Source organism: Nelusetta ayraudi, unplaced genomic scaffold (assembly GCF_046127955.1).
Source record: "Nelusetta ayraudi isolate G7.1 ecotype Tasmania unplaced genomic scaffold, CSIRO-AGI_Nayr_v1 ptg000004l, whole genome shotgun sequence".
Classification (NCBI taxonomy): Eukaryota; Metazoa; Chordata; class Actinopteri; order Tetraodontiformes; family Monacanthidae; genus Nelusetta; species Nelusetta ayraudi.
This window is the reverse complement of record NW_027466054.1, coordinates 7939778-7959989: the sequence shown is the minus strand read 5'-3', so window position 1 is coordinate 7959989 and position 20212 is coordinate 7939778. Positions and strand designations below refer to the sequence as shown.

At 43.1% G+C, this 20212-nt stretch overlaps 2 protein-coding genes across 2 annotated transcripts; one reads left to right on the top strand and one right to left on the bottom strand.

Annotated features, from left to right (window-relative positions):
• Positions 1-354: 354 nt before the first annotated feature.
• On the top strand, positions 355-10433 carry spag5 (sperm associated antigen 5). The gene is made up of 25 exons (XM_076032375.1): positions 355-499; positions 939-985; positions 1064-1189; positions 1280-3393; positions 3477-3666; positions 3907-4023; positions 4176-4268; positions 4396-4530; positions 4760-4879; positions 4973-5065; positions 5158-5292; positions 5506-5599; positions 6190-6337; positions 6444-6494; positions 6585-6759; positions 7092-7225; positions 7454-7622; positions 7782-7929; positions 8203-8434; positions 8727-8859; positions 8964-9044; positions 9135-9284; positions 9376-9450; positions 10056-10136; positions 10232-10433. The coding sequence occupies exons 2-25, from the start codon at positions 947-949 to the stop codon at positions 10301-10303; spliced, it is 4905 nt and encodes a 1634-aa protein (XP_075888490.1). The 5' UTR covers positions 355-499; positions 939-946; the 3' UTR covers positions 10304-10433.
• A 479-nt stretch (positions 10434-10912) lies between these two features.
• On the bottom strand, positions 10913-13360 carry foxe1 (forkhead box E1). Its single transcript, XM_076032405.1, has one exon. It carries the CDS (start codon positions 13062-13064, stop codon positions 11973-11975), a length of 1092 nt encoding a protein of 363 aa, XP_075888520.1. The 5' UTR covers positions 13065-13360; the 3' UTR covers positions 10913-11972.
• Between the last annotated feature and the right edge of the window lie 6852 nt (positions 13361-20212).

The window sequence follows — 20212 nt, the reverse complement described above, 5'->3', positions numbered from 1 at the left end:
ACATTCTGCCAGTCATATTGCACTGTATATAGTATTCAAAGTTGAACGTATTTCGGCTTCTAGGGAAAGAAACATGCAAAGACAAATATCACATCATTTTTCAAAGCAGCAGTGACAAACTACCCTAGCAATGTTAAAAACGTTTTTAAAGAGAATCAAAATTTTGGGGTGGAATTATACATAGGGTCAAAACAAACAAACAAACAAACGAACAAACGAACAAACGAAATATAAAATTTTATCTCTCACTCAAAAATCAAACCGACAAATAACGTCAGCTCAGTCCCATTTGGTTCCTCTTGGGGGCAGTAACGTACAGGTGGCGCGTTCCCGTCCTAGTGCGTCGGTTCAAAACAAGCGAAGAAAAGAAACAGACCAATAGGAGCAGTGACATTTATGTTTTGAATGTAACGCTTTCGGGTTGATGGAACTGGCAGTTCGCTGTTAAGTTTGTTTTCACGCTTATCCTAATTTTCCCGGAGTTGGTGGAAAAACGAAGGTAAGATATTACTGGTGATATTTCAAAAGCATCAAGAAGCGTCTTTGTCCATCTAAAAATGTGCATTTTTATGTCCCTGTGAACAAATGTGTTCAAATGTGGGCAAATTAACTTTCTAGTTAGTATTAGTTTAAAGTCGTGTTAGGCAGACGATTTTTTATTACCAACCTTACTAAAATAGTACATTTTCTAATATTTGTCTAATAATACACATTTAACGAAAACGATAGACAGTGTATTGCTTTTATACGATCGAATATTTCCTCTAACTGACAGTTGTCAATGCGTACGGTCGTCAATAGTGTCTGAGCCAACTGGCATACTGTAGTAAATTTATCTTAATACTCGCTCGGCGTCTGTGTCGGATCACAAAGCAGGCTAGTTTGCATTTCTTAACACGTTTAATTATTTGTCTGTTTGCACTTGTGTTTCGCGGCAGTCGGAGTTATGGCCTCCAGGAATTCCAGTCTCTGCGGGCAAGACACGGTAAAGACAAAACAAAACAAAACTTGAACTGAAACTGGGCAAACTAAAACTACATGTGTTTTATTTCGTTGATGCTAGCCTTTAGCCAGAGGTGGTGAACGCACCCCACTGAAAAGTCTGGAAAATGAAATGCTGCAGATGTCGACTCCTTCACTGAGGCTTAAATCAAAACCGCGACTCAGCTCTGATGTGAAAATGTCAAAGGTTTGTTACTTCATAACTTTGCATTGGCTCTGGTCGTTTGTAACAGTTTCACAACATTGTTGTGCTTTATTTTTTTCCTCTAATCAACAGAGTGATGTGTCACATTGTAACCCAGAGCCACACTTGCAGTCTCCGACATATGACAAAAGGATTCAAACCACCGATTTCAATTTGAGCATGACAAGCACTGAGCAAACTTGTGCAAATGCAGATGTAACATTTAAATCCTTCATCTGTCCTGGTGGAGAGGTTGAGATCTCAGACACTTCACACTCCACAGAGGAGAGTATAATTTTACCACAGGATCAAGCAACACCGAACGCTTGTGAAACAGAGGATCTGGAAATCTCTGACAGTAATATCATCCAGCCCTGCTGTGACCACGCTGAACACCCCTATCACAATCCTGAGATTGGAGATGCCGTTCAGGATTCACCGGAAGCTGTTGAACACAATGTCGGCGGGGAGAATGACGTCACTTGGAAATCCTTTGCCTGTGATGGCGGTGAAGTAGAAGTTTTTGACGTCACCACAACCAAGGAGGAGGCCATTCATCTGCCCGCTGAGCAGATTGATGAACATTTCCAGGATCAAAGTGTAAATGCAACAAACCTCTCGGATGTTCATCCGCAACATGTGGAACACAGAGATCATCCCTACAGTCACACTGATGTCGTTGTTGCTGTGTGTACTGCATCCTCTGAAACCACAAATGGTGTGGAAGTATCTGAAAGTAGGTCGAGCGACTTGACCTTCAAGTCCTTTAACTGCACCGGAGGTGAGGTTCAGGTCTCAGATGGCACCGCACTCGCTGATGATACCATTCCTGTGCCAGCCCTCCAAAGTGGGCCATTCAGCGAGTCGTACAGCTTCTGTGCAGGTGCAAGCATGCTTGTTAGTCATCCAGATGTCCAAAACGCTGATCATTTAGATCACCTGTACTGTAATGTTCAAAGTGATCTCTCAATCCTAGATGGCAATGTCTTAATTGCCGAGGAACCTGTCAGCTTTGGTGCTGTGGAAGAGCCAAAACAAGTTAGCTTGACTGTTTGTAATGGCCCGACCAACAGACAACAATGTGCAACATCAGCCCCTTTCCAGAATTCTGGAAGTGAAGATTCACACGGTCCTCACTTGTCTCGGGACTCTGCTCTTCTGCCTGATGGTCAGGCTGCGCTTTGCGAGGCTTCGGCTCACAACGACAACGATGCGCTGGATGCCTCTTTTCAGGGTCAGCCTCGAGAAAATGATGACGATCCAGCAGATATGAACCCACCAGCTCTCCACTTGGACCAAATGCTCCCACCTTGCTCCGCCTCAGTGGATTTGGACGATAAATCTTCCAACTCTCAAATACAAGAAACCTTGAAAGAAGAGAGACCTGAGTTTCCTCACTCCAGCCGTGCTGAGGCCTCATCTGAGACTCTTACACCCGTACGTGCGCATTTCAGCAATGGACACGAGCAGTCCAGTGAGGACAAGGACAGCGCTTTGGGCTCGTCTGGAACTGGGCCCGTCGACTGCAACTCTGCAGAAAAACATGTGGAAAACCTCACAGACGTTTTGAAGGTGCTATCAGAGTGTCCTTCAGTGGCTTCAGCGTTGCAGTTTGGACTGCTCAGTCCAGTTGTTAGAAGAGCCTCCCTATTTCTATCACGGGCCATGGGGGCTCCCGCTGCTGACGAGCTTTTGACTGACGACTTGGCCCTTGAGGTTGAAAAGAGCTTGTTGGCCCCTGTTAACGTCAACACCACCGGGCTGTGGGCAGAGAACATGGACATTACCATGCCGCAACCTCTGCTCAACTCCACAGTGCTCGGCTGCAAGCCGCAGCCAAACCCGTTCACTGATCCAACTGAAGATGGAGTGGCGGTGCCTCCCAAGGCTGCACAGACTAAAGAGGAGAAGCCTGCACTGGACGTCCCTTTGATTCAAGAAGGTCCTCTTCAGCAGCAGCTCAGACAGATGGCAGAGTTCCTCCTCTTGGCGTCGGGAAAGATCGGTCCTGCCGCCGTCCCGGCAATGCCACAGCCTCCCTCTGTCCCGTCGGCAAGAGCGCCTCCTGCTGAATGCTGCAGTGTTGCCATAGGCACCAGTCCCGTGGCATGGGCGAACCACAGCGTCAACACGTCCGGCCAGTTTGTGAGGAAGAGGGAGTTCACTGTGGCAGACTCCTGCACTCTGACGGACCCACTGCTGTGGAAGTAGGTGACACTTCTGTTGGATGTTTAACAGGACGGCGTGTTTGCAGTTGGGTCCAGCTAATGTTCTGTGCATGTGCTCTCAGTGTACCCCCGGGCAGCCTCGAGTGTGTTCCCAGGCAAGAGCTGGAGCAGAGGTTAAGATCAAGCATGATCATGGTGGAGGCGCTGGTGCAGCAGCTGACTGCAGCCAGAGCACAAGGAGCTCCTGCTGCTGCTGCGCCGTCAGACCTCCGTGACAAACTGGTCCAGACTGACCACACTGAGCTCAGCCAGGTGAGGACGCACAACTGAAAGCATAACCGCCCTTCTATTGAAACACAAAACTCAATGCGATACAATTGAATTATATGAGTGTAGCCATTTATTATATGAGTGATATGGGAAGGCACGGTCCATTGTTGCGTCTCAACAAGTAATGGCACGACATTAATAGAATTTACACGAGTTTCATGTTCTAACTATCTTATCCTGTCTATTGATGCCATGCTGTATTTATTTATTTTTCTGTTCTAGACGTCAATGTACAGGGATCTTTATATGCAGGCTCTCAGGAGGATCAGTGAGCTGGAGCTGGATGGAAATTCTCTCCAGAATCTCATGCTATGTATGCAGGATGTGAGAATGACCATGGTGAGGTCACAAACAATAACACAAGTCACATAAAATGTTGCAAAAATAGTTTGTAGTTTCGCAAGTGATTTTTTTCTTCTTCTGCAATTGCTCACTATTGATACCCAACTAAAAAAATTGATTTGAATTGTTTCTTTTCCCTCCTCCAACAGGCCTCTTTGAGTTGTGACACAGATGTCGCCCTCTCTAATGTGAAGAATATAAGTGACATTGTTAAAGACGATCATCAAAGCATTGTTTCACATGTATGTAAGCGGGTCTCTTGTGTTCACTGTATGTATGTGAAATGCATGCTTTGCTTTGACGTGGTTATCTAGCAATTGCAGCTTGGGTGACGTGTGGTCTCTCCTTTTTTATTGTCATTTTTCTTAGTATGAACAGATGAAGGGTGTGTTTGAGAGAACAAAGCAGACGCATGCAGCAATGCTCCAGAAGGTTAAAGATGCTCTACAGCAGAGAGACGACATGAAGATGCAGATGGAGGAGGCCTTCATCACCAAGGAGGCGGTAGGCAGAGGCCCACTTCTGTTCATTACAATGTTATGAGAAAAGCAGTTGTCTCATACTACCATGCAGCACTTGGCTGTTTGTCGCATCAAGTGGGAAAAAATGTTAAAGCTAAGCTCCTGTGTAATTATTTTGAGAGTATAAGAAATGGAGCCTTGAATGCTTGATATTCTTCTGAAGCTTTTCTCAGCCTAATGCGTCCTGATCATCCCCTCCCTCTCCCCTCCAGACGCTCAGTGCGATGGACCAGCTGAGAGCTCACTGTGCCAAAGAAATTTCCGAGCTGGAGAGAGTTGTTGGGTCCCAGCAAGAACTGTCAGCCACCCTCGAGCAGACTTACCCACAGCTGGTACTAGAAATCAGACACGTCGTAGCCTCCAGCAGTTGAGTGATTCTATTATTTTTTTTAAATAACATTTTTTTTTTAAACTTCTCAACACAGGTAGCACTAAACCAGGCCCATCATGAAACACTGAACTGTGCAGCTGATGCTTTGTCCACGACCATGAAGGAACAGTCCGGTTTGATGGAAGAGGTTTGTCCACTGCATGATTTTAGAGTAAATCTGCTAAAGTTTTCACAATACATGCATTCATCATTTTGTGACGACATTTTTCTTTTTTCCAGCTCTGCACGGTCAGAAAGTGTTTGCAGAAAACTGCCCCCATGCTGTTGCAGCTGAATGAAAGAGCAGCTGCCGCTTCGAAGGAACGGGATGAACACAAGCGCGCACGAGACCAAGCTGTGAAAGAGAGAGAGCAGGTCAGGAGCAGTTTGTTGTATTTAAAGCAACACTGTGTAGTTTTATTACCTTCAAATTATAGGGTTTCGAATAGTTTCCACAGTTACTTGATCATTTTAGGGTAAAAAAAACAAAACAATACTGTATATTGTCACATTAAGAGGGACGCATAAAAATGGTGATGGTGGCATCGGTTTCCTTATTTATCAAAAAATATAACTTGTCACCAACAGATGGAAGAGGAATGGAACCAAACCAGTCTGGATCTCCAACTTGCCAGGGAGCAGGTCGGTGATCTGAGCCTGAAGGTGACAGTTCTGACCGCTGGTAAGAACCAACACTGGTTAACTCAAATGTTTAAAATGCTTCACAAAAGCGGGTGCAGTGTGGAACCCATATTGCACCCATTTTTAGGGCTCTTTTCCCCTCCGTGGCTCCAGCCGTGTATGATTAATTATTCAAGAACTGCAGGAACAGCAGATTTAACCCTCTCACAACAGCCTCCCACAGAACTGCTGTGGTAGCGAACCAAACCAAAGTGGGTGAAGCTGTGCACAATGGTGGGGGAAAAAAACCCGCTGATCTGGGTCTTGTCACCAACCTTGATGAAGTTTCATTGGAGTAGCACTACCCTTTGTGACATCACAAAGGACTATTTTCCAGAACTGTGTGTTTTTTCACCAACATTCTGAGAATTGAATTGAATTGAATTGAATTAAATCAAGGACCGACTATTCCCATTTCTGGCAAGTCCACTGACAGGCTAGGGACCCATTATTGCCAGCAGAACTTGGTAAAAGGAAATGTTGCATTTTGTGGGATCTTTACGTTATGAGAGTCTTTCTACTGCACATTGAATTGTATGTGCCGTTTTAACTTGCAGAACAGACAGCCTCAGTGAACTGGTTGTTTTACAGAGATGGGTGTGCTGCGCCAGAACCTAACAGAGCGAGAGGAGGAGAGGAGTCAGCTGGACAGGAAGGTGACAGAGCTGTCTGCAACCGTTTCCTCCACCTTGGCCTCGTACGCCTTCCTGGAAGAGGCACTCACTGCTGAGACCACCAAGTATGATTGCCACGACCCCTGCTGGTTATGTGTACCAACCTATCCTCCACACTCATAGAATTCAATGAAACATGGTGTTTATGTGCTTAAAACCTTGTTCTTTCAGGTTGCAGGAGTCTTGGAAAGACATCCAGCAAGCGAGAGAAAGAGGAAACGAGTAAGCGACACATTTACTTTTCACCACTAAACAAAACAACAACAACTCATATTCTAACTTTGCCCTTTGCCTTGTTTTGTGTCCATCCAGATTGGAGCTATCTCTGGCTCAGTCAGAAAAGCAAGTCTGTGAGTTAAGCCAGTCTCTGGCTCAAAGTGAGGAGCAGCTCGGTCAGCTGGAGACCCTCAGCCAGTCCCAGAGCGCTGAGATCCAGCGGCTCCAGGATCTTTGCACACAGCTCAGCACGGTCAGGGAGATGAACGAGGTGAGTTGACTTTACACAACACTCCAGCACCTAGACTTACTTCACGGACGATTTCTTTATGAAGGGATCGCCAGCTGTCTGGAAAAAAAGGGCAGTATGGATTGATGTCCTCAAATGGATCAATTCCAGCCTATTCTGCCCTGAAAAGCATGCACGGTTTAACCACAACTGAATGCAGAATGATCAGGTTTTATTCCCACACTCTGCTGGTTAGCCCATACACCATCCTATCATACAGTCGAGTTGCTGTTTGTGGCAAGAGTTGATAACGTAGAGGAAAAGACGACTGCTTCCGAACACTCGTCTTACTGTTGTGTGTCTGTGTGCGTTAGTTCATGCAGCTGGAAAACGAGTTTGCGAGGGAGCAGATGGCTGAAAGCGAGCGTACGCTGCGAGCCAACCTGCAGGGGCTGCGAGAGAGGAACATCGAGTGCGAGGACCTCAAAGGAGAGCTGAGTCGGCTTCAGTGAGTTTGTAACTGCCGCCGAAAATATACTTCTGTTACGATGAGCCGAGCTCCACAACCCCATGACAGTGGGAAAATGTCATAGGGTTGTTAGACGGAGCAGCTTGCAGTACAGTTTCATTCTCCAGGCCCTGTTCTCAAGGTTACATTTAAATATTTACAAGAATTCTTCCTTTTTTTTTTTTTTTTCCCCCTTTTCTTTTAATAATGTGTGTCTGTGCGCTGCAGGCTGGAGAACAGGAGCTTCGAGGAGGAGCTGGAAAGGACGAGGTCCGGTGCAGACGCAACTCAGCTGGAGCTCCGAGAGAAACTGGCTCAGGCCATGACTGACATTACTCTGCTGCATCACTCGCTGAGAGGGCTGGCCAACGAGCTGCACGCCTCGCTAAGTGAACAGGTAACACACCACAGCTGATGTCTGACATCTGAACAGCCTCTTGTTCTCTGTAGATGTGCTCGATTAAGTTGCATGAGACCCTTTGCCGTTTGCTTTGATCTACAAAATGTCAGGAACAATTTTGACTGCAAGGAATAAGATTTTCCGGCACTCTTTTAGAAAGCAGAGGCCCTGAAGGATAAAGAGGCTCTAGCGCTTCTGAACGTGGAGCGCCACCCCTCCAGCTCGTTTGTCGACAGCGTCATGGTCGCACTAACTGAAGACAAGGAGGAAGACGCCCGAAAAGACTCATCACCTGGAGAAGCAGGTAGTGCAGCTCCATCTCGGCTCTAATTGAATGTACTTTTTGACATAACAGATGTTCGAATATGTATAGAATATGTACCTATTGAGGTGTAATGCCGTTACATTAAAATGGGTACTGTTAAATTCTTGACATCCAACAGTTGACTTTGCATGCTCGATTCAGGTGCTAATAATAATAATAATAATAATAATAATAATAATAATAATAATAATAATAATAATAATAATGAAACAAATCTAATGTTGTACGGGTTGGCTTTCCATTATCTGGCAGACTTTCCTGAACATCAGTGCGACGGTCTGTTCAGCGGCACGAGTGCCTTCACCCGCATTGCTGCCGTCACCCCTAAACAAATTGTCGAAGCAGTGGAAGCCGAGGATGAGGAGCAGAGCAGCCTGGGAAAGCTGCTGGCTGGCCTGGATGCCACAGTCACCGAGCTCATCAGCAACCTGAAGCTGGTGCAGCAGCGCAAAGATGCTCAGCTTGACGCACTGCAAAGCACAGTGTAAGTTTATGTGCTTGGAGAGAATTAATACTATTTTTCTCCTTGAGGGAAGATCTTGGTTATGGAATTCAGGATGCAAGTAACATCTACTGTGTAGATACATTGTGTGTCATTATTATTACAAAAAATCTAAGAAAAGAACTGAAAAAAATGGAAATTCTTAAATTAGAACTTAGCTTTAATTTGCTCTTGCTTGAAGAAATAAAGCATAATTTATGTGCGTCACATTTCATCTTCATATCCAATTTTGAATTCACTTTTTTTTTCTCCATTATTTAACATGTGGTTCCAGCGGTGGCCTGCAGGAGGAGCTGGAGGCCGCAAACAGCAGACACCAGGCTAAAGTGTCACAGCTTCAGCATCAGCTCAGCAGTCTGAACGTGCGAGTGGAGAGGGGAAATCAGGCACTGCAGCAGAAAGAGCAGGTAGTAAACTCCTCTTTTCTCAACAGTATTTTGTCGTTTCAAAGAAACCGATGTGAACTGAACTGAATTATAATGGAAAAACTTCTGACTGCGCGTTTACGCAGGTTGAGAAAACTCTGACAAAGTTGATGTTGGAGGTTCAAGAGTCCCAGGATATCCTGAATAAATACAAGACTGAGAGTACTGTAAGGCACCAAAAAGTTCACACTTCAAAGGCGGTGCGGTAAATGTTTTCCAACACCCACTGAGCTTTTGGAATTCTGTGATATTTCCAGGGGCTGCAGAGAGAGGTGGTCCAGCTCCGGCGATCTCTCCAGCAGACTAAAGTGGAGTCTCAGTTTCTGCGAGGAGAGCTGAGCAAAGCTGGAGGGCCGTCTGCGCCCGCAGCACATGTCCTGGAAGAGAAGATCCAGTTGTTGAAAGAGGTGACTTGTTTTTATTAAACTTATTTTTTCAATTCTAACAAATTCCAAATTTACAAATACATGTTTCATTGTGTGCTGTTCTTTCCTGCAGCTGGAGAGACTGAAGTTGAGTCTTCAGGTGGCAGAGGAGGCCAGGTTGAAACTCATCGACAGAGCAAAGAGACATGTAAGAATCTTTTCAGTCACTGTTTAGTTTAAGTGGTTAATTTTTACTGGACTCCTTTTTCTTTGTAAAACATCTTTCTAATAGTGTAAAAAAAAAGCTACGGATAAAAAAAATCAATGGAAAACGTTTTTGGGATAATAATTTAATCTATTTCTCTTTCTTTAATAAAAACAATGCTAGTATTCATATCGAGATTTCACAGATTAATAAAATCCTCTAATTTTTAATTTCTAATTATTTTTTAGGGACTGATTTTAAATTATTATTCTATTGTAATTACAATAGCTAGAAGTAGCCATGAACCACAAGCACATATAACAGTATATATTTTAATTCTGGATCAAAAGGAATTATGTGCTAACTTTTAAATAACACCAATGTTGAAGAAAATATTTCTTTTATTTTAAAATTTGATTCAAAAATAAAATAACTTTTTTACATAACTTGAAATTATAGCTTTGTGCCATCACCGTAAGTACATTTTGTGTAAAAAAAAAAAAGGAAGAAAAAAAAGAAGAGCTGTGTTTTAAAAAAGTAGTTAACCATCTTTACCACATCACAACAGTGTGATTTAGTGTGTTTAACGTTTGAATTCCCCATCACAGCAAATAGTCCACCAGACCAACCAGCACAGAAGTGAGAATGAGCTTCAGTTGTTGAATGCCGTGATCAACCGAGTCAGAGAGGTGAGAAACCTCTATTTTTTTTATTTCTCTTTATCTTCTGTCTGCTCCCTCGGTTTGCATGTTCATTTAATGCTGGGAACCTTGTCTCCGCGCAGACGCTGCTCTCGCTACCAGAGGTTGTGAAGAACAGCCAACAGCTCCAACAGCTCGTTGAGTACATCGGCTGACATGCTTCACTATTGCTTTTATGTATGTTGTCTTTTATATATGTGTCATTGTCGTTGTTTTGCTTGTCTTGGCTGTGTGTTTTAATACTGTTGGTGTAACTGAAATAAAGGAAACTGTATTTGTTTCTTACATTTGTGACTTAAAAAAAACTGTAAGGGTAATTATTGGTTTTGAATTATTTATTTGAAGCTCATTCTACTTTGTATCCACAATTTGTTTTTAATCTTAAAAATCCATAGGGAGGCGTTCGACTGCGACTGCTCTCACCCTGTTTTCACAAACAGAAGTGTTTTTTCATTTTCTTTTCTTTTAAATTCATATTTTTGTCTTCTACGTGCGTGCGTGTGCGTGTGCGCGCAACGTTTACATTTTTAAACTGACAGCAACACATATTTATTTATTTATTTATTTATTTTTAAATCTTGCTGTCATGTTTATGTACCATAGATTTTAATCTCTGCAGTGCATTTTCTTTGTCATCGTTATCTCAAGTGCAGAATTAACAGTAATTACACGGGGTGCTTTTGGAATCATAAAACTGAGCACTTAATGATAACGACCCTCACATTGTGATCCAGTGTACGGTCCTGGTTTAAAGAAGAAGTCTTCAAGGCAAAGATATTTTATTTAGAAGCAAATATAACAAAAATATTCCCCATTAAAACAAAAGGTGTCCCTGCCAAAACAAGGCTCTTATTTACTGCGTCTTGCTTTGTGTCGAGGGCATTTCTGGTGTTTTTGAAGGACTTGTACTACTTAACTTAAAGCTGCAATATTGAGTTGCAAGCCAATTCATTTCCATGATTAGAGGATCTTTGTGGCAGATTAACTGTGTCTGTCTGTCTAAGTGCTGCGCTGACGTCTGGACATGATAATTGAGGCCGGTCACAGTGGCTGCTAATGCCGTGGCTCCAGACACCACTTCAAACCAGTTTATGGGAAATGGGGGGGGGGACAAAGACCCTGTTGGTGGGAATTTTTCCAGAACGTTTGATACCATTAACTGTTGGCTAGTCCTATATTATTAAATGCGGCAATTTGTTGTCAGAAAGATGCACATTAAACTGCTGAACTTGGTCTAAATATTTAATTTGAAAATGGTAAATGCCTTCACATATCAGTAAATGAAAAAAAATATTACTGAAAAACGAGTGCCACTGAATTCCATTTATTTCAAAAAAGACAACCTAATATGCATTTATTTGGCAACAAAATACATGCAAATGACACCAAAGCTCACTTATGTTCTTCATTCACGCCACTTATTGCAAAGCCTAAGACCACAAAGCACAATAATTTATCCAAGTATCGCAGACAAAAAATCCTGCCACTTAAACTCAAGATGTAAATATTAAACATACATACTTATTCAGTTCAGACAAAACGTATACCCACGTGAAAAGAATTTAAAACTCACACCTGCTGCACCGACCGCTCCTTTCTATTGAATTCACACTGTACATCTCGAAGTAAATCACAATCACTGCGGAAAGGAGCTTTTAGGGTTATAGTAAATCACAGTTGTGTCAGCTTGAGAAAGCTTCCAAATCAGTCTCTTTACTTTTGTCTTTAGCAAATGTCCCAAAGACAAACAGCCGTGCGTGGCTCACCTTGTGCCTTCTCGGCTCTCTGGTTGTGAGCGGTGAGAGATCACAGGATCTCTGCAGCTCAGATGGCAGACACAAACCTGTCCATGTTCCCTGGGTACGTGGGGTGCCTCAGGTAGCCGCCCGTGTTGGGGATAGGAGCTGTTGTGCTGCTGTACTGGGAGAAGGAGCCTAACGGCACCGGCGAGACCCTGCTGTAGTGGTCCATGGACTCCGTGGACGAATGGAGGCGGCCCGACACAGCGTAGCCCTGCGTGGGCCCCTGTCCATACGAGCCCTGGTGCGTGGGGTGGTGTTGGTGGATGTTCTGTGCCGGGTAGGCGAATCCTGGGTGCGCGGCAGAACGGGATGAGGCGGCCCCTCCGCAAGGCTGGCTCTGGAATGTTGGGGTCCCCAGGCTGCAGGGGTTGGTTTCACTAGGGTGGCCCTCGGGACTGAAGCTCCGGTTGGGCTGCTGCATCACCTCAGGACCCTGACCGATCATACTGGCTGGCACCGGATGGCCGATGAGGTTATTGATGCTGAACATGCGGGGCTGGCCTGCTGGGCTAAACCCCGGAGGGGACGACGAGGAGTAGTAAGCAGAGGGCAGCTGCTGCCCATAGGTGGGACCCACTGTCATGTTGGGGTAAGCTGAGTTGGCGTAGGCGGCGGCAGACCTGGCGATCTGCATAGGGGTGAACACTTGTGTCTCGTGGACGTACGAAGTGTACGTGCTGAAGTCGCAGCGCTTGAACCTCTTCCTGCGCCTCAGGAAGCTGCCGCTCTCAAACATGTCCTCGGCATTGGGGTCCAAAGCCCAGTAGTTGCCTTTCCCTGGCCGGCCCGGCTCCCGGGGGATCTTGATGAAGCAGTCGTTGAGAGTCAAGTTGTGGCGGATGGAGTTCTGCCATTTTTTGGAGTTGTCCCTGTAGAAGGGGAATCGTTCCGTGATGAACTTGTAGATGCCCCCTAGAGTCAGCTTGCGGTCGGGGGAGTTGGTGATGGCCATAGAGATGAGCGCGATGTAGCTGTAAGGAGGCTTCCCTCGCTGGAGAGGTCTCTTCCTCCGCCGACCTCTGGGCTGTTCTTCTGTCTGGGCCGGGGGATCGGGTGCGGACGAGGTATTGTCCGCTGGAGGATCCTTCTCCACTTTCACCACCGGCATCGTCATGGATGATCGAGAGAAATGTCTTGCACCTGGAGGGAACTGGCTTTCAAGCGCTGCGGCGTTGAGAAACTCCGCAATCTATTACGAGGACGTCAAAGTAGAGTTGAGCCCAAGGTACGGTCCTCGAGGTCTCCGACTCACTGTATTTGAGTCTGAATGCAGGAGCTCTTGGAAGCTCTGTGGTTTTCCGACAGATCCCTGTTCCGTTGATCTTCTGCCTCATTCGGCGTATTTCCAGTTGGTTGTCCGGAATAGCTCAGGGAGCAGGAATGGGAGAGCCGTACATGTTGTGGAAGGTGTGTGAGAGAATGAGTCACACAGCATTACTTGAAGGGAGTCTTACCTACGCAGAGCACCTGAAGGGCCACACCCCCTGAAAGCATGACATGCTTTTGACATGCCTACATGAGGGACGATTGTTCCCAATCAGCAACGTCTGCCTGTTTCATTGTGGAAATGTTTTAATTATATTATTATAACTATTTAATGGGGCTTAAGTATTTAAAGCTGTGGAATGAATGTCACATTTTTTCGCAAGTGGAATAAACAAATCATTTTCCTTTTGTCTTGATATTTTTTAAAAGGTAACAGATCATTTAAAGTAAAAAAGTCCACAGAAATTTCACTTCTCATCCTTCATTAGGATTTATACAGTACACTTAATTGGGGTTTATACAGTTTATTTCTCTTCACATGTTATTTGTTGTTCACTTGAGCAGCTTTTTAAGTTCTGCCAGCCAGAACTGTTAAAACAACCACTGCTTCTCTTTTATATTCAAATTTTCCCTCGAATACCGACCACAGTTTATTTTAAAAAGTCCAAAATGGTCCGTGTTGTTTTGACGTTTCACACTAAAGGAGCCCTTTAGTGGTAACTTAGCCATTGTGTTGTTTTTCTACATTGCTTCCTTGTTTGCTTTGTGCCAGTGGTTGGACGAGCCAGCTGTGTTAAGAGATGTAAATGTTCTCCAGACAAAGGCCGTCCAGTGATTTCAGCATGCAAAACACAGGCCATGAACATAATCCCTGGATACTACCAGAGCGACAGGAATAACCAAGCCTCCGCAGGAGAGTCTTTCACTAAAAACGGTTTGGGCACTACTGCTGCTTGCTGGCTATATTTTGTGAGTGGGATTTGTTGACATTTCTCTTTCCTGTCATTCTGCACACACACATTTAAATCATCCAACCCAGTCTTGTAAAATCTTGCTCACCCTAATCTGAATCTAAACACCATTTAAATCCAATGGCTCCACCGCGGAGCTGTTGGGAGTGAAGGGACTCCTCGGGACCAGGGTTCACCATTCTTAATCACTTAAACAAACAGGGAAACACTGCTGCGCACTCCCACGGCTCAACACTGGCCAGGGTTAACACAGCGGGCATGTGTCAGAGCGGCAGCGTGGTGAAGGAGCTCACACTCACACAAACAGGCCGATGAAAGGTGCACTTCTTGGTGGAGCCACAGCACTCGGAACGAAACATACGAGGTATCTGCAGATCACCTTGTTTGTAAAAAAAATATACATAAATTCATTAAATGCGAGTGCAGATAAAAAAAAACAACAACAACGTTCTGACAGATACAAATATATAATGCAAAACTTCTTTTTGGCCATCAGCAAACTGAGTCACATGAGACTCAAAAAACCTTGTTGAGGTTCCATTTTTGGAGTGATTTGTTGGGACTTGGAACGTGGGACTTCCTGTCCAGTCCAAGACAGACGCACTATTGCTAGGCAAGTATGAATAAATAAATCATTTTAATAAGTGTAGTTATAAACATGACCAAAATTAAAAGAAAATGAACACAAAATGAATATTGAAAGTGAAGTATTTTACACTTCACCAGTTTTACTTCATATATTACTTTTATAGTTTAGATAAATTTGGTTTTCATGCACTGCAGAGGATTCCAATTGGAATTTAACTTAAATTTTATTTCATGATCGCATCAGCGCATTTTATTTTTGGTTTTGAAATTACCTTGTAGACGGACTATCATCTATTTTAGTTTTGCTTCATTCAGTTTGGCTTGAGTGTGGTGCCGTCAATTAAAAATTGAACCTGTGTTTTTAGGACGCAGCAGTGTCAATATTTCACCAACACAACTGTAATTATGTGTTTGATTGTATTGTTGACTTGGGTTCATCTTCTGAAAGAAGTGATGGACATTAGGCGGACCTCACCCTTCCCCTAAGACAGCTCCGTATGCTCTCTGGCACTGAACAATTAGTGGTGAGCAGTTTCTCTGGTAGTCCCTGTCCATGGAACTCGGGCTCACAGTTGCTACAGTTTGCTTTATGCATCACAAACTGGCGCTGTGACAGTTTTCAATGCTAATATTTGCTCCCCGAGCCTTTTACTGCAACGTCTGTGCGATTATTTCAGAATATTAGACCTGTCGCTCACTGGTGACTTGGTCAACATTTTGCGTTAAGATGCAGCATCTTGGTGCAGACAAAAAATATTTTTTCTCTGCCATATCAAAAGTTTGTTTTCAGTGAACAAAAACACATTGTAAGTAAATATTTAATGTCTTTAGTATTATGTTGTTGTTGTTTTTTTTTTTTTTAAATCTAGATGATTCAATTTTATTTCGGCCTCTTTCATTTTATGTTTAAAATTTTAATAGCACAAATTGCAGCATGTAATTAACTCAGTTTTAAATCAGCAGTAACCACAAACTGTGCTGTCAATACAGCTATTTTTAAATGAAAAGTAATTACAATCATACATTTGAATGTAGCTACTGTTGTATTGTGTATTTAATGCATTGTGTATTTAATTGGGCTTTTATTCGTCCTTCCTTTTTATTCACACACTGGATCTCAGCAGGCCTGTAAAGGTTTTTCTTACTGGCTGCAATCTGTAATCTGATGCAACCTGAATTTTTCTTTTGTCGTGCACTTTAGCCGAGCATCATGCAGCAAACCTCGGGGCCTCCACTGCCGAGGGCCCCAGGGGCCACGCATTGCTGCCACCACGAGAGGCCTCTCGCCGTCCCACCGCAGCACCGAGTGGAAATGGAAATGGCGGCTGGAGAGCAGCTCTGCAGCAAAGGCAAATGAGGCCCCCGGCCCGCGTGTCTCGCACACACTTGTGTCTGTGCCGGGGAGAAACGGCTCTCTATAAACAAAGAAAAACAAATCAGGCATTTGAATTTGAACACTTGCCTTTAACTCTTCGGCGGTGTGCAGGTGGTGGATGCACACGAATTGACAGCAGGGCTCAGGGTGATGGTAAATCTCCAGCTCAGGAGTTTGAAGCTTATCTTTAATCACAGTGGAGCATTAAAAATCAACCAGTTCTCTTTTTTTTTTGCTGTATATGTTTCATTAAATGGTCTAGTTCACTTCTCATTTGCCTTCGAGTTGTGCGCAAGAACCAATTATTTTAGCTGCAATAAGATAAATACAGTTATTACTGTTGTGCAAAAATATATTTTGCATGTAAAATTTTTACTGCTAGGGTCTGGATATGGACATGAACTGCACAAGAAGCCATTAATAAAGTAGTTAATCAGAAATATGAAAATAGAAATATTACTGAAAAAATATGTTACTTTCTAATTGCTCTTAATATTTTCATTATAAAGTCAATATGTCCAAAAATCCTTTTTTTATGAAACAGTTGAGCCCGATTTGTGAGATCAAGCTTTGAATGTCTTTTGTGTGTGTGTGTGTGTGTGGCCCTGTCCAGTGTGAAGAAAATGAAAGATTCTTGTTTGCATTAGCAGCTGCAGGAGCTCGGTGAAGATGCAAAGTCCTGACGGTTGACTTGCTCCAAACTCGGGCAGTTTACATAACTGAAGCACTGCACAGCCAGGGCAGCCCGCCGTTAAATCTGTGTGTGTGTGTGTGTGTGTGTGTGTGTGAGACTCATATCGACAGAGTCGCCTCAATATATCAATTTAGATCAGTCCTACAGACATAATTTAAAATAAAAAATATTATTCATGCATTATTTATTTAGTGTGTCATGGCCATCGCAACTCACATAAGATAATTAAGACCAGGAAATGTGCACTAATAATATCAAAATCAACAAATACACTAATGAATTCAGCAGCACTTTGCTCAGTGAGACCACCTCCACCAGATTTATCCAGTGTAAACTCTTTATTTTTTCCTGAATTCTTTGACGTTTAGCAATCTGTAGCATTAGCAACCATTGCCGTCTTCAACTGGTCGGAGCGAGTGATGGCGGTTCTGCTGTTTCAGCAGCTCAGGAGAAGGTGCGCACGCTGCTGGTAACGTGCACACAAAACAAACCCTCGCGGGGTCAGCACACACAGCGCACACACACACACACACACACACACACACACACACACACACACACACACACGCATGCACCAGCCTCTGCAACTTCCAACAACTTTCACACCCACTTTGTAAATGCACTGCCCCCCACAGTGTGACAGCCAAAATGATGCTAAGTGCAAGCTGAGCAAACATGTGTACCTGGCTGCTCTTATTAGCGGCACTTCCTGAGAAGCGCAACAGTAAATAAATTAATGTTGCGTGAATCAATCATTCGGGCTTTGTGTAAACTCTCCAACTCTTATTTGTTTTTGGGGTGGAAACTGCTGCACCTCTGCATGACATAATGGTGCAACACATTTATGTTTTTTATACAGAAAAGTAAATTGAACTGGAATTGTTTTTTTTGAAAAATGATTTTGTGAAAAGTACTGAGCTGTGTTGTTTGATACTCATTTGGGACAGCCAAAGAGTGTAACTCAAAACTGGATAACTGGAAAATGGGTCTCACTTACACTTACACTTACACTTAAATGTTTCTTTGTTTTTTTTTGTTTTTTTTAATGACAATTGCAGGACTTTAACAGAATGCAAACAATGTTCATTTGTGCATACCATTATAAAATATTGAGATTATAGATGATGTATTGAATTATAGATTTACTTTGACAGCAACTTTGTGTCTCTAACCTTCTACGTTCTGATTGCCTTGTATTAGTTTACTTCTATAAACTCTCAAGGTTAAAACACATGTAGAGGAGAAGTGCAGTCATGCTAGTTCTGTTTTTACAATAATTGCAAATGAGTTTATGATTTATATTTGCCGAGTAATTATTACCTTGTATTGCCCATTGTTTGTATACAGTGGGCTGAATTTTGTTTTCCTGTATGCACAGTCAACACCCATTGTTTCACACAATTGTTCACATTTAACTGTATGATTTTCCCATTTCAGCAACAGCTCATCTTCCTGATACAAAGCATCTGATAACTGACTTAGTTCTAGAAGTGCAACTTTCTTTTAACCACAGGATGGTATGCACAGATTACTTGATGAGTAAGCAAATCACCCAGTGTTATTCAATCCATTTAAGTAGTTGTTTCGTAGTTGGTTTTGTGTGTTTTGCTTTTGAGTTTTGCCTTTTTTTAGGGGTGAGAGGGCCAGAATGATCACATGATGAGGAATAATGAGAGGACACCATTTCTGGGAAAATAGGAACTTTGGGTGCAGGCTGGGGAGGCACATGCTGATTTGAAATTCAAACTCCTCAGGTTCTGCAGACCAATGAAGATATTTAAATAGTTAATCAAGTTAATTAATCGTCAATTAATGAATTTCCCAGTTCGAGTGGACTAGCTCTGGACATTTTCTGAATGTTCTAAAAAGGATAGAAAAAAAACAACAACAATTCAAACCCAACTTTTTAGTAGGTCAACTTTGACAATGAGAATGAAAATGAGAATGAAAAGGTGTGTCAGCGCTAACTGTGGGCTTTGTAACAAATGTTATCAACATCTCCGTCCAGGCCAGCAGTCTGTCGGTCGATCAGGTTTTCTTGCTGTGACTCACTCACGGTGACTCACCCCATACCTGATCGAGAAAGCATCTCTTTTCTACATTGTTACCAAGCTCACAATTATAGTCATGCCCGGCTGCAAATGTCAGCGTATCTCTGTCAGTTCAGCCCTGTTAGGATCTGCGCGTCAACACCTCATAGATGTCTCAGCCTGCAAACAGTCCAGGCGGCCGTACATGAGAATTTTCACCCATGCCTTCACCTGAAAGGCTCCTTTGGTTGCACAATAGCATCGCACGTTAGGGTGGTTAAAAGCGAGACAAGTATTTTGTTCTACTTCATTAGCGTAGATTCATTTCTCTTTCTGTCCGTCTGTTTTGTGACAGTGAGTCTGGGGCGGGGTGGGAGCGGCAGAGTCGTTGCTGCCGTTGTTGCCACGCCAAGATCTCTGGGCTTTGGCAAAGTGTTTCGCATGAAGTATGGCTGCTGCTGCTGCGCGCCGAGGCCTCTTTTTTGTGTGGCGGGCACGTAACAGCATGCTTGACATTGTTCCAGGTCATGGAATTTATAGCTCATGTTTCATATTTATAAAAGTTACATTTTCCTGAAGTTGGGATTTGATAGATCAGGGTAGCTAGCTAGCTAAAAGGCTAGCAAGCTAGCTGTCAGAAAGTCTGGTACAAGAACCTTAGAGCAGCTTTCCTGATTTGTCTTGTTTGTACGCTTCTTTATCAATTACAAATCAATTTAGCTGCTAGTTGTCCTGATAGTGACATGTATTTCTTTTTTTCTTCTTTTTTTTTTTTTAATATGAAATACTGAATGCTATATGGAATTCCTTGAAATACAATATTCAGAGGAGCCAGTATGTGGATTTTGTTGGATGAAATCCAAACAGTGTCTTCTACATATATAAGCCCTGATGCTAAGATAAGCATAGTGAAGTAGCCTCTCTTGACTATATTGTTCATATAAAATACATTTTTTGCAATCTTAAATGATAATTAATTTTGTTCAATGTTGTGCTATTTTTTTTCAGCGTCACAAATGTGGATAGTAACTGGGAAATTTTGTTACTGGCATTTTTTCAGTGATGCACAGCAAGCCTTTTGTTTGGCATTGCTGACAAGCTTTCACCGCTGCCTAAATCCTCTGATTCTGAGCAGGAAGATACAGGAATTCATCCTGCTTCCACCAACATCCTTGAGCATAATGTTGAGTGTTTACACAACTGAGACTGTTGAAATGTCTTTTCAAAAAGGGTGGATAAAACACTTGTGGAGAGAGGGGTCCTTCAATCCTAAAATGCACTGTCCTACTTTAAAAAAAAAAAAGGCAAGAAAACAAAAACTTAAAAAAAAAAAAAAGA